The following is a 14,548-nucleotide window of genomic DNA, read 5'->3' on the forward strand; positions in this document are numbered from 1 at the left end:
TTATAGATAGGAAAATTGAGGCACAGAGAGGTTAAGTAACTTGTCCATGGTCACACAGCTAGTAAGTTGAAGAACTGGCATTCAAACCAGGGATTCTGTCTCCAGCGCCACGCTCTCAATCATATTGTCCTGGCTGCCCGACAGCCTTCTGCCTGAGCCGGAGCCTTTGGGTAAGATCAAAGGAGAAAAAACTGGGCATTTCTTGGTTGTCTTTGTACTCAACTTACTGCAGTTACTGACTGAGTTTTCCCTTCCTCGGTCCTCATTTTTGTTTCCTGTTTCCTGAGCTAGATGGCCTCATCTACTGCATGGTGGAGGAGAGAGCTGAGCTTCTGTCTGGCCTCCAGCTAGGACAGCACAAGGCACTGCCATTTTCCATTTACCAAGAAGGCGAGACGTGTCTCTGCCTACCCCCACCCCATATTTTATTGTCAACTATATTTTTCTTCCCCGGGACCCTAAACTCCTCCCAGGCCCATTAGTCTGGCATGGGGCTTTGGACTTGACTCTTCAGCACCAGTCTGCATGTAATAAAAGGCAAGTGTTTTAATGTGTTTACAGAAATGGGCTGAATACATACCTTATTAGCTGCCATAGAAAAGTATTTGAAAGCGGTAGCATTATTTTGTGGTGCTGCAACATTCCCTTCTAAATACATCTACAAAAAAATAAAATAAAATAAATGAAAAGATGTAAAAACTAAGGAATTTGAGGGTGATGAAAACGTTTGAGAACTACATAGAGGTGATGGTTACACAACATTGTGAATGTAGTAAAGGCCACTGAAGTGTACACTTTAAAATGGTTAATTTTATGTTACTTGAATTTCACCTCAATTTTTATAAATGGAAAAACTAAGGATACAATCTATTACATACATTCTGGAGCGCCCTTGCCCAAGGGCAAAAAAAAAAAAAGGATCCTATCTGTGTTTTTTCATGTTTCCTTGCATCTAAATTTACTGTATGTAGCCCTCTGGAAGCAGGACACTTGTCCCCATGGTTACTGATGCAGACTGGCTGCGGGGAGCCAAGGACAGCACACAGGGGAGTGAGTGGTCTTTGAAGGAGAGAAGAAGATGCTTCTCCAGAGGGACACTCCACAGCAGCTCTTCCCATCAGTCAGGGAGGAGCTGGGTTTTGGTCAGTCTGGAGCTGGTTCTCATTCCAGGGATGGAGGAAGGAGGTACCTCGATGGGTCGAGGCCTGTCCCAATCTTTGATGTACAACTAGCCCAGATCTCCTGTTACCCGCCAAGGGCTCAACAGAGGGGCTCTGAGCTACACTCAGCCAGGAGCCCTGGGACACATTCACTTTCAAGACGGCTTTTGGTGCCCTGGATAAAGACCACTATTGTATGGGGCTTCTTCCCAAACTGTCACCTCAAGAATGCTACCCTCAGTTTGTAGCCGAATGCCCCGCTTAGCTGCTTCCATGAAAGAGGTGTGCAGCCCTGTCACCCTACACTGGGTTCAATTAGCTGGTACTCTTAGGTTTTAAGAAATGAAAAATATTGGTCAAGATGAAGCTTGTACCTTTCCTATAAATGCCATGGCATTTGCACTCCCAGCTTTTGCTGCCTTTAAGAAGTAGTATAATGCTTTCTGGAGAGAAAAGGAACAACATTATTGACAGTCATGAACATATCATACAAAATAGCTTTTGAACTAAATTTTATTTCATTCAACATGCATTAAAAACTATCTATGAAATGCCCACTTTGTTTAAAGCACTACTCCAAGTGCTATTTCAATCACAAACCTGAAGAGTGGGAGATAAATATATATATTTCATATATATAATTTTAGAATGTGAGGGCTTGTTTCTCACATTTGGAAAGGCATGATAGGCATGTGGCTTTGTGGAGGACAGATAAATCCCAGCTGCAGAACTAAATACTCCATTATTTTAAAAAAGTACACTTGTATGTTGTCAGTATGTACTTATTGCATAAGACAGTTTGTGTAATTGGCAGAATTGGATATACAGCATCCTAATGTTTATGAGGCAGAGGGAGTAAGACTAGACACAGCTGGCTGCCTGCTGAGCCAGGTCTTTCTGCAGAGGTGAACTTCAGACCAATGCTTTCTAAATCAAACTGAAGGGGGCCAGCAAAGCCTCTGATTCTCTCTGGGTCATAACATTAAATGAAACGCTCAGTCTAGAACGCATGGGAGCTGACCTGTCTCTTGCTGCCTCATTCCTTAGGCCTCATCCTGACCTTGCATCAGTTCTCCTCAGAGACCACATGGAGAAATAAAAGAAATAAGCCCCAGGAATGAGAAATGAAGACACTCTCCAAAGTGTCTTATTAGGGCACAACTCTTCTCGCTTTAAAAAGCCTTGACTAGATTGATGTGCAAGGATCCACTCCTTCCCAAAGAGAAGAGAATGTTTAAGGAAGAAATGCAGGTAGTTCTTTTATATGTAAATTTACTCTAGAAATATTGCCAACTTATTTGAGAACCACACACTTGTTACTAAAGTCGGTCTGCCTTGTGGACATAAAGTAAATACAAACGCTACCATCCTGGACCTCATCACATCATGCATCCACTCATCCATCCACCTCTTCTATTCTTCACTTATCCATTCAAGAACTTGGTTGAAACCTGCCATATGTATGGTAGTATGGCAGGTATTATAGGTGATTCATAGATGAACAAAAAACCCTATCCCTACATTTGCTCCCTAACAATACTGTTGAGAAAAAGGAGTAGATGTAAATAGCAGTAAGACAGTAAGTGATAGGTGAGATAAAAGGAACACTGAAAAGAATTAGACGGGTTTAGAATAATAGAAATTGTATGCAGCTCTACGTTAAGTGTTTTACAAGCTTTTTCTTACTCAGTCTTCACAACAGCACTGTAAGGAAGGTATTATTAATATCTGCGCCTATTTAGTGACACTCAGATTCATGCAGTTGGTACTGGCAACCCGCCAGCAGCCTGAATCCAATTCCCATGTCCTCGGCACTCTGCCTTCATGGTTTAAAGAAGGAGGGCTTAAATGATAAAGGTCATACAAAAGATAAAGGATTCACCGTGCAGAAGGCATCATAGGCTGAGGGAATAACATGAGCAAAGAATGGAGATGGGAGTGTCCAAGGTGTGTCCAGGAAATAGTAGTTACTTTGGTCCAGCTGAAGTAGAACATCCAAAAGCTAGGACTTGCAAAAATGTGACGGGGCCATATTATAAACAGTCTTGAATACCAGGTTAAGGACTTTCATTTTATTTGGTAAAAAATAGAAGCCATTGGAGATTTATGAGCATGAAGTAGTCTTGAAACAAATGCTGTCTAAAATGTCTGGAATAACGTAGGTGTCAGTTGGATAGGAGAAAATTGTAGCAATGTAGGATTTACCAATCACATATTGGTAAATAAATCAAAGGTATGACCAAACATATGATTTACCAATCACATTTATCAGAACACATCAATATAAGAAATAATCGTATTTCTTATGACTATCTCTACTGAGCCAAGACCCAAATATATCCGTCGGTAACTATAATTTGTGCAAGTCATAGTATCTCCAGGCTTTGGCTTCCTCATTCATGTTCTCTTCCTCTGTGCTTTTGGACACCCTGTCCTTCCCTATCATGGCATGCATCCATTGACCTGTCTGCTTAATTTTTTGTCTCCCCCAGTGTTGAATTCTCTGTATCTTAGCACAGTGTCTACTGTATGTTAGGCACTCAGAAAATATTTCTGGAATGAAAGAATAAGTGAGTGAATGAAAAGATAAATTTGTCAATCTCTAAAACAAGGGGACTGGATTTTAATTTTTATGGTCCCTTCCAGCTCTAGTATTATGATTCTATGAAATCATTTTCGAAGTCCAGTTTCAGAATTTGGGCTCAAATATTTGGCAATAGAGAGCTCTGGGGAAAAAGTTACATTCTGGGAAACTAGATTTGAACTGTTAAAAGAGAATCGTCTATTCCCTAGAAGCAAATAAGAATCCTGGAGTTTTCCCCATCCTTCAATATAATGATCTTGTAAAGACCAAAGGAATTGAGGCTCTCTCTCATTTCCCCTTCCTCTTTCCTGGCTTAGTTGGCATCTCAGCTCTCTTTTCTTTATCTTTACGTTAACCTGCCTTTAATGCTATTATTTCAATTGCATAAACATTTATTAAACACTATGTGAAAGAACCATGCAAGCTACTTTGATGGCTATACATGGGCAAACCTGAGTTCTTGCTCTCAAAGAGTCAAGTATCCATCCATCCATCCATCCATCCATCCATCCATCCATTCATCTATCCATCTGCTATGGTCTGCATATTTGTGTTCCCCCCAAATTTATATGTTGAAAATCTAATGCCCAAGGTAATGGTATTAGGAAGTGGGGTCTTTAAGAGGTGACTGGCAGAGCCCTCATGAATGGGATTAGTGCCCTTGAAAGAGGCCCCAGAGAGCTAGCCTTCTCCTTCTGTTATGTGAGGATCCAAGGAGAAGCCTGCATTGCAAGAGGGTCCTCACCCAATCATGCTGGTACCCTGATCTCAGACTTCCAGCCTCCAAAACAGTGAGAAATAAACTTTCATTGTTTATAAGACACCCAGTCTGTGGTATTTTTGTTATAACAGCTCAAACAGACTAAGACACGATCCATCCATCCATCCATTCTTCAAATATTTGCTGAGCACCCACCATCATATTTTACTGATTCTAAGATGTACAGCCCCCGACTCGTCTCCCATTTTAATCAGGACATTTCTTACTATCAGTGGCATCATGTAATTTATATTGGCAGTGTTTTCTCTTTCTCAGTAGAACATAATGTATCTTATAATTGATGGTGTCTTAGGTAGGATGAAATATAATATGTCTCAAGCATTACGCTAAGTGAAGTTTCATTATTTGAATGCACATCTCTTTTTTAAAAAAAAAATGGACATGATTTTTTGTTGGTTCTAAGAAAGTCCCTAGTTTAATCAGTTTGTAACATTTCCTCTAGAATGAAATGCCAAGAAAATGTATTGTTCTAAAAACATTTGTGAAACTTCCTTTATCACAGGTTCTGTAAGTCACTCTTAAAGGGGATGTTCCTTTTAATACATGGCAGGGTGGACAAAGCAGTTGCCTTTACATATTTGATATTATTCCTCCGCTAGGTTTAATTTAATTATGCCTTATCCACTTTAATAATATGCACCGGAACACCCAGCTTTCCTAATCCAATTCATTCTGAGCCTGTATATATTTAGAAATGCAAATGACATTAAAATGTATGTGTACAAATTCAAGACAATGTAATCAAGAATTGCATATACAATACTTTTCAATAATTAAGAATTTGGTAGTGGGGAGGGGAAGGTGAAAATGTTGCCTGTGGTGACAACTCATAAGAGAAATTAATTCAATCAAACAATGAGGAGGGGGAAAAAAGGCAAGCTAGTCATTTCCAGGTATTCTGATGTTTAATTTGCTGGGCAGTACTGGGCATCACTTATATTTATAAAGAGTCTTACACTACTAATTTTCTTTGGTGGACTAAAACATTAGCATACTGATTCAAGTGGTGGTTCTTAGGCTGGGGAAAAATGTCTAATTCTTAGGATGCTGTCATTCGTTCATTCACTCATTTACTCATTTATTCAGTAAATACTTACTAAGTACCTAATATGTACAAGGTACTAATCTGAGTACAGGACACACAGTAGTGAGTAAGATAGATAAGAATTTACATTCCATTGTGGGGAGACAGCAAACAAGTCAAGATCAGTATAGTACAAGGAGTGAGAGGGGCTAGAGAAAAATAAACACAGCATGATAGGATAAGTGATAAAAAAGTAGAGTTGATCAAGAAAGCCCTCTCTGAGGCAGTAAGACTTGAAGGATGAGAATCTAGACATGGGAAGAGCTGCAGCAACAGCCTTTCAGAAATTGGCTTTATCCTTTTACCTTCTCTCCCCCCTCTGCATCTCCCATGCTCTTCCAAGTTGATTTTGATGCAGCTAAGCTGTGGCAAGTTGCAAAAATGGCCACAATACTTTGCAGTTCTGCCTATTAAAAGGAGAAATTCTTTTTCCTACTCCTTCAATGCTGGCAGACCTCATGACTTTCTTTGGTCAAAAGAATATGGCAGAAGTGATTTCAGCAGTTCCAACCCTAGGCCTCAAGAGACTTTTGCTATTGTATTTGTAGAACCTTTGATTGCCATGTGAAAAGCTTGGGCCAACTGGCTGGAGGATGAGAGCATGAAGAGAGACCCAGTCATCTTAGCTGTCACAGATGAGGCCATCATAAATGGGCCAGCCCTAGCCAAAACTCTAGCTAACTATACATGTGTGAGTAAGTCCAGCCAAGATTAGCTGAGCCTGGCCCAGACCAGAAGAATTACTCAGCTGAGCCCAGCCACAACTACTGACCTGCCAAAATCATGAATTAAATAAATGGTTGTTGTTTTAAGCCACCTAACTTTGGGAATGGGGTTTATGATGGCAGCCTAAGCTAACTGATATATAAGCCAATCAGTCTTGATACCTTGACTGGAGTCCTCCATGCAAGTTCAGATTTATTAGACTGAAGAAAGCAGGGAGGACCAGCTTGTGCTTGCCCAACTACTGGCATGGTTCTGGAATTAAACCAGCCTTTTTAGATGTCTGGATGGGAAGATTGGGGCCCAACATACCATCAGAGAATTTGGAGAAACCTGAGTGATTCTATCATTCCTTCTTCTTGCTTTACGAATGAGGAAACTAGATTTCAATGGCTGCGTTTTTTTAATTTGTGTTTTGTTTTTGCCAAGGTCAAGAGTAAGCAAGGTTTAATGAAAAGAGCACAGGCTTTGAATGTGGAAATCCTGAGTTCAAATTTTACTTCTTAACAATCTTACTACCTAGCTGTGAGATTTGAAACAATTTACTTCATCTCTCCAGCCTCAGCTTCTCATCTGTAAAACAGAGATAATGAATGTGAATGAGCCCACAGTAGAGCCTGACTGGGCTCCTGGGTGATACCCAACTGCCTAGCTGTTGCTCTACAGCACCAGACTCTTCTATTGCCAGCCTTGGGATTGCACCTCATTCTCACCTAGAAGCAGCTACAGCTCCCATCTGGTGTTCATGGTGGCTAGAGCTGACTGGAAGTATGGGGTTGGCCATAAAATTCGTTCGGGTTTTTCCGTACCATCATATGGAAAAACCCTAGTGAACTTTTTGGTCAGCCCAATGCTTAGCTTTGTGGGATCTTATGTACTCTGCAAAGCTTAGTGGGCATTCCGTATAGGCATGGTTTGGGCACCTTCACAATCAAAATTTGTCTTTATGGAAAATGGGGAATTCTTCTCAGTTATGCATCTTATAGTTAACAGGAGAAACTCATTGCAGGCTGAAATCTGATGTTGGAATAATGTGAATCCAGAACTTCTCATCTAAGAAGCTAAAACCTTAGTTATTATGAAGATTTTAAAAAATCTGAAGACCTTCAGTTGAGCTGTCTTGGGATGCATATGCTTATTTCAATTGCTACCTATTTTATCACATTTTATAAAATTAACTTTGACATTTACCTAATGAGTATAGTACCTCATATAAAACACAAGCTATCGTACCAAAGGTACATTCATAAAATAAAATATAAAGTGAAACAGAAAGTAATAACAGATCAGTCTTTTATGTAACTGCCATACAAAGTAGTTATTTCTATTGCTTAGCCATTGGGACTGTGTTGAAATAGAGTATGTGTTCCTTTGAGACAGTGAGCACATGGCTTGTATAAAATGACAAGGGCTGCAAAATCATCTTTTAAAAGAATCCCAGTTAGTTCCCCAGATCTGTGGGGATCTAGGGCCTTGAAACCACAATCAGGATTAAGACAAGATCTCATCCAACGTCTTTGGCATCTTACTGAGGAGGATCCTGTGTAGGTCAAGTTTATTTGCTTTTTTCTCCACCATAAATGTGAATTGTTAATTAATCTTCTAACCTCACTGGGATCAGGTAAGATTAAGCAAAGTGATTGAAAGGAGCTTTGCAAATGTATAAAGATGATTAATAATATACCTAATTATATTGGAAGCAGTCTGTCCTCTAATCTAGCCAAGTGGGGTTGAGGCGTTAACTCCCAGATAGACTTTCCACAGCTGGCCTTTGGGAATGGGTGTATCCTCCTCACCTAACCCCAGTTCAACAGTGAGTTTGGGTGGGGAGAGAGAGGGTTCAGTGGGACCACGGAAACTCCCCAGCCCCAGCTACTCCTTCACAGGCCTCTACCCCTTTGTACTTGGAGGCAGGTAGGAAAAGTGCTTTCTCTAGTGAACTTTGTTCTTCCTCAAAAACTGGGAAGCAGTTCTGACCAAGGAAGCAGCAGCGGGCTTTCCCCAGCAACTCTTCCGCCCACCCTCTCCCCTTTCATGGCCCCGCCAACCTCTCTCACCATTATCCTTCCCACCCCACGTGACTGAAGCTTGAGATTGACTTACATAGTAATCCTGATCTAGACCTTTCCTCCCAATTAGATGTAACTGTCCAAGAGACACCTAAAAATGATGAGTTTTGACAATTATTTTAGCAGTAGTATTCATTTCAATAAAGAAAGGAAAAAAATTACTTGATGATTTTAATGCAGTATATTGATCCAGTTTGCTACAATTGGCATGTCTTAAAAAAGAAGCAGGAAACCGTTCCCAATTCTGTGTTTTATTGGGTAAATGGTTGATGTTGGTCATATGGCTTCCTCAAGGCCAGAAAGCTGGCCTGGTGATGTACAGCAACACCCGGGCACGCAAACCTAGTGGCCTTAACTCTTGGTTCTCAAAGGTCACACAAATGCTGTCCTATTTCCATTCCCATTTCCAAAGACAGGGTATTTCTGGATCCTGGTAAGAGTTCATTCATATTAAAACCAACATTGGATGGTACTTTTTTTCTATAATTACCATCTAGTTTTTTTTTGTAATAATTTTTTTAGGAGTAAATGCAAAAAACAATGCCATTACTATTGCAACTGGCTCTCCCATAGGCTATAAGGAACTGAAAGATACAGACAAAAAAGGAGTAGAACAAAGAGGAGGGGGTTCTCTTCCCTTTCCCATTCAGGATGGGGCATTGTTAACCCTTCTAGGACTCAGAGAGAACCAAGCCCTTTGTAATTTGCATGTTCTAAAAATTCAAGCTCATCTGTATACATTACTTGTATCTGAACATCTCCTCTTTCAGCCAAAAATTTATAGTATTGGTATATGTCCCAGTCCAAAATCTCACTGTTAGAACTCAGATTTTCAGGTCTTTCAGTTAGTCTCACTTTTTCCACTGGAACACCTTCACTTTTTTCCAATTTGTCAGCAACTGTGAATAGAAACAAGCCAGAGAGTAGCCAGAATACACAGACTGTAAGAGACAACAGTCAGCTTACAGAAAAAACTATTAGGCCTATTCTCTTTAAATTGTGCAGAGATCTGGTCTACTAACAGAAAAGAAATAACCTTAAGAGATAGAAATTTGCTAATTTTGCTTATTTGGTTCTGAGAAAAGTAAAAGACACTACTTATTTTTGGCAGCCTATACAAATATTGTATCAATATATGTAAGACCCTAGCCAAGCAGGCTCAGGAAAGAAGACAGATTTCAGAAGAAGGCAACCAACCCCTTCTATCACTGACTTTTACTGGGTATATTGAAACTACAATACAAGAGTAAGAACTGCTTCTTAATTATTTCCTATGGCTAGTCTGAAAATAAATTTTAAATATGGTTGAGTAAACCTAACAAAATACACAATTTGAAATATATCTGGTAATTCCAGTTTCATTAAGCATACAAAAACATCTTGATATATATAACATCTTTAATTCAAAAGTAATTTTTTTTCTTTCTTTTCTCAGATCCTAATAATGTCAAAGATATAAATTCAGATGTTATTCTGATCATAGAAATTAACCATGGACTTTACCCTATTCACTTCTTGGAAGACTTTTACTTAAAACTCTATTATGTAGTCTGGTTCAGTGATGTTGCATGAGGAAATATTACATGCAACTTTGAAAATGATTCTAGGAATATATATTAACCTCGTGCTCTGTTTTTTTGTAGACAAAGGATAGGGTAATAGAATAATGGTTACTTGAATTGTTCTCAAGTGCAACAATAGAGATTGCCAAGGTATAGAGATTGCCAAGGTATGTACCTTACATCCATTTCTTCAGGAATTTTTAACAAGTCATCCCATATTCTAAATGTTGGAATTACAGAAACTGCTTAATATTTATTGATGTTATATTTAAATTCTCAGTTTAAGGAAAGAAGATCACAAGATCAAGTAAAATAGAATTGTTTGGAGACATGAACTAACAAAAATAAAAGATGAGTACAATCATTTAAAACTTTTAGAAAAGTAACTATTAAGAAATCAGAAACTCTACATTGTATTAAAAGAATTGTATTATAACCGATGTTAAAGCACAGTCTTTAAATACTTTCATAAATATTTCAACTAGTATTGATTTGTTTTTTTAATTGCTTGGCAAGTCTCTTTATCTTAAAATAAATTATGTGGATTACTCACTATAATCTGCCACTTTCTTGTAATGACTTAGGGCAACTTCGCAATTCTGTAGAACACTGATTCCTGACAAATATCTGTACCCCTAAAACACATATAAATTCTTAATATTTTGACAATGCTATATTTATAACACACCTATTTGGGCCCAAGAATATTTAATTACAAACCAAAATCATCTGGGATATCATGCTTCCTCCAGCACTTCCAAAGGTGTAATATATCAGTGCCTAAAGTTTAAAAAAAGGTTATTCGACATTTAAATTTGAAATTCAAACCCAATCATTGTCTTTTTATTCCTAACCTTGAACTACTCCAAAATAAATTACAAATTTCATTCTCTTCCTCTGTAAAGATGGCTGCCATTCACTGGGGGCTTATTGAGCTCTGGAGTCTGTGAAAAGGGGATTGTACATGATATTTCATTTAAACATCACAAAACCCCTATGGAGTAGATATTATCTGAAACTTGATAATATGGAACATTAAGAAACGAATGGCATTAGGACCCTAAACTTCTCTAACTATTGAGCTGTGCTCTTAACCACCACACTAGAGTGAGCCCTTCACTTAAAGAGTAGACCCTCTATTCAGTGTCCCTTTAAAAAATCATTTTTGTTCCAGAAAGAATAGAATGACCTTACCTTAGCTTGATTGTATTCCATTCCTATTCCACAAGAAGACAAAAATCCTAATGCCTAAAGCCCAAAAGAAAAAGAAAAACTCAATAAATCCATTTATTTTACAGCTATTCTTACCTACATTAGTAAGGGCTATTTTAAATGTCTGCTCTATAATTATTTGTATTGTTAACTTATTTCTTATACCATAGCAAATTGCCTTATTACACTTTTGCTAAGGCTGCAAGAAAAATTTGGAAAAGGTTACAATAGTGGAAGTTTTGTATAATATATGTGAAAATAAGCTAATACTGAATTTTAGAATAATTATAGTAATAAAATAGTATAAACCAATGCTCTCTATGTGCTTACCTTTCTCAGCAATGAAAAGACTTTTTTCTCCAATACTTTTAAATTTTCATTTGAATACTTTTTTACATGTTTTAAAAATAAAATGTGATGGATATAAAAAGTTCAAACAGGAAGAACTATATTGAATAAAAAGTGAAAGTCTGAACACAGAGCAAGATGGTGGAATAGGAAGCCCCAAGCCTTGTTTCTCCAATGTAGCCAAAATACACAGTCCAAAAAGCCTTTATGAGAACTTCAGAAACCAGTTAAGAAATCGTAGTTACCCAGTCAAGCTCATAGCAAAGAACAGGCCATTAAAGTAGGTTAGAAAAGCCATTATTTAATCTGCAATCTTATTGCAGGTTATTAAGGTTATTTAATCTGCAATCACTCCTCCCCCAGGCCAGCACAGCTTGGTGTGATCAGGAGAAAAAGTCCAATTTGGAGCTTCTCCCTTGGGAGGGAAAGAGGAGAGTAGAACTTAGGTCCAGTATTCCAGCTTTTGGTGGGATTGCCTGAGGGACTGATTTCTGTCTTGCTTGATACAGAGTGCTAATGGGGAACCAGCATACTTTGGATTCCCCAGGGGGCTGCTGAGAACAAAAGAACTCATAGGATTGTTGCAGCAACAGAGAACTTGTAGCATACTGCAGATGGCAGCCAGCACAACTCGGCACAATCAGGAGAAACAGCCCACCTCATGGCTTCTCCCTTGGGAAGGAAAGAGAAAAACAGAGTGGGAATTCTGACTTTTGAAGAGGGGCTGATCGAAGATTTGGCTTTCATCTCATCTGATTTGGAGCACTGACAGAACTGGCATGCTTTAGATGCTGGGGGCCTCTAAGCAAAAAAGAGAGCTTGGAGGCTTGTTGCAACACTAGAGAGCCTGCAGTACCACAGAAGGCAGTACCACCAGAGAGGGCAAGTGATTACAACCTCCTGAAAAAGAAACCTCTGTAATTGGGGAATTACAAACAGAAATCCAGAGAAGACACATTCCCAGAAAATATTTGAGAGACCCCCAGAATCTCTAGCTGTGTTTAATGGTGAAGGTCTTCCTCTGTATAAATCTAGTCCATAAAGACTGGGAAAGGTGGCTGTTTCCCCAAATGCATAAATCACAGCAAAAAATAACAAGGCAGATAAAGAAACAGGGAAATATGGCCCAACCAAACGAATAAAATAAATCTTTAAAAATTACCCTAAAGAAATGGAGATTTACAAATTACCAGACAAATAATTCAAAACAATCATCTTAAGCTCAAAATGCTACAAGAGAATACATATAAACAACTAAATGAAATCAGGAAAATGATGCATGAACAAAATAAGAATATCAACAAAGAGATAGAAACTATTAAAAAAAAACTTACAGAAATTCTGGAGCTGAATACAATAATAGAATTGAAAATTTCACTACAGACGTTCAACAACAGACTTAATCAAGCAGAAAAAAGAATCAGTGAACTTGAACACAAGTCATTTGAAATGATTGAGTTGGAGGAACAAAAAAAAAAAAAGGAATTTAAAAAAGTGAAGAAAGCCTAAGGGACTTGAGGGACACAAAAAAACTGAACATTATACACATTATGGGAGCCACAGAAGAGTGAGAGAAAAAGGGGCAGAGAGCTTATTTTAAGAAAATTTGGCCGAAAACTTCCCAAACCTGAGAAAGGAAATGGGCATCTAAATTCAAGTTCAAAGAACTCCAAGTAGGATGGACTCAAAGAGGCCAACACAAAGACACATTATAATCAAAAGTCAAAGACATAGAACACCAGATGCAGCAAGAGAAAGGAGACTTGTCATGTACAAGGAAGTTTCCATAAGATTATGAGCAGATATCTCAGCAGAAACATTACAGGCCAGAAGGGAGTGAAATGATATATTCAAAATGCTGAAAGAAAAAAGCTGTCAACCAAGAATAATGTATCTGGACAAACTAACCTTCAAAAATGAAGACAAAATATAGAACTTCCCAGATAAGTAAAAGCTGAGGGAGTTCATCAACACTAGAGCTGCCTTACGAGAATTGCTAAAGGGAATCCAGTTGAAATGAAAGGATGTTAGCCCGCAACACAAAAGCATACAAAAATATAAAGCTCTCTGGTAATAATAAATACATAGACAAACAAAGAATCATGTAATACCGTAATGGTGGTGGATAAGTCACTTTTAATTCTGGTAGAGAATTTAAAAGATAAAAGCATAAAAGATAACTGTAACTAAAAAAACTATGTTGATGGATACAAAATATAAAAAGATGTGATTTGTGTCACTAATAACATAAAGTGGGAGGAGGGCAGAGTCTATGTGATTGAAGTTAAGTTGATATCAATTTAAAATAGATTGTCATAACTATAAGATGTTTTGTGTAATCTCCAGGGTAACTACAAGGAAAATACCTACAGAAGATGTACACAAAAAATGAGAAGGGAATCAAAGCATGCCATTACAAAAAAATAAATGAAAGACAAAGGAAGGCATCAAGAGAGGAAAAGAAGGACAAAATAACTACAAAACAAACAGAAAACAATTACCAAAATGGCAATAGTGAGTCTTTCTCTTTAAGTAATTACTCTAAATTTTTATATGGATTAAACTCTCTCAATTAAAAGACATAGAAGGCTCAATGGATAAAAAACAAGATCCAACTTTATGCTGTCTACAGAAGACTTACTTTAGATATAAAAACACACATAGGCTGAAAGTGAAAAAAATGGAAAAACATATTCTATGCAAACTGTAACCAAAAGAGAGGGATGATCACACTTGGAAAAAATAGACTTTAAGTCAAAAACTGTCACAAGAGGCAAAGGACATTATATAATGATAAAAGGGTCAATTCACCAGGAAGATATAACCTTTATAAATGTATATGCATCTAACAGCAGAGCACCCAAATATATGAAGCAAACAATGACAGAATTGAAAGGAGAAATAATGATACAATAACAGTAGGAGATTTTAATTCCCCACTTTCAATAATGGATAGAACAACGAGACAGAAGATTAATAAGGAAATAGAGGAGTTGACCAACACTATGGACTAATTAGACCTAAT

At 37.9% G+C, this 14,548-nt stretch overlaps 1 protein-coding gene across 1 annotated transcript in view; it reads right to left on the reverse strand.

Moving 5' to 3' along the window:
* Window positions 1–14,548, reverse strand: part of SEL1L2 (SEL1L2 adaptor subunit of SYVN1 ubiquitin ligase) — a 123,549-nt gene that overhangs the window by 22,157 nt on the left and 86,844 nt on the right. The window contains exons 7-13 of the mRNA XM_061209838.1: window positions 11,158–11,211; window positions 10,684–10,743; window positions 10,517–10,598; window positions 9,146–9,300; window positions 8,436–8,492; window positions 1,535–1,603; window positions 581–658 (exon numbers count right to left, since the gene is read on the reverse strand). Of these exons, the coding sequence (XP_061065821.1) occupies window positions 581–658; window positions 1,535–1,603; window positions 8,436–8,492; window positions 9,146–9,300; window positions 10,517–10,598; window positions 10,684–10,743; window positions 11,158–11,211 (555 nt within the window). The remainder of the gene's footprint in view (window positions 1–580; window positions 659–1,534; window positions 1,604–8,435; window positions 8,493–9,145; window positions 9,301–10,516; window positions 10,599–10,683; window positions 10,744–11,157; window positions 11,212–14,548) is intronic.

This window comes from Eubalaena glacialis, chromosome 13, assembly GCF_028564815.1.
Source record: "Eubalaena glacialis isolate mEubGla1 chromosome 13, mEubGla1.1.hap2.+ XY, whole genome shotgun sequence".
Taxonomy (NCBI): domain Eukaryota; kingdom Metazoa; phylum Chordata; class Mammalia; order Artiodactyla; family Balaenidae; genus Eubalaena; species Eubalaena glacialis.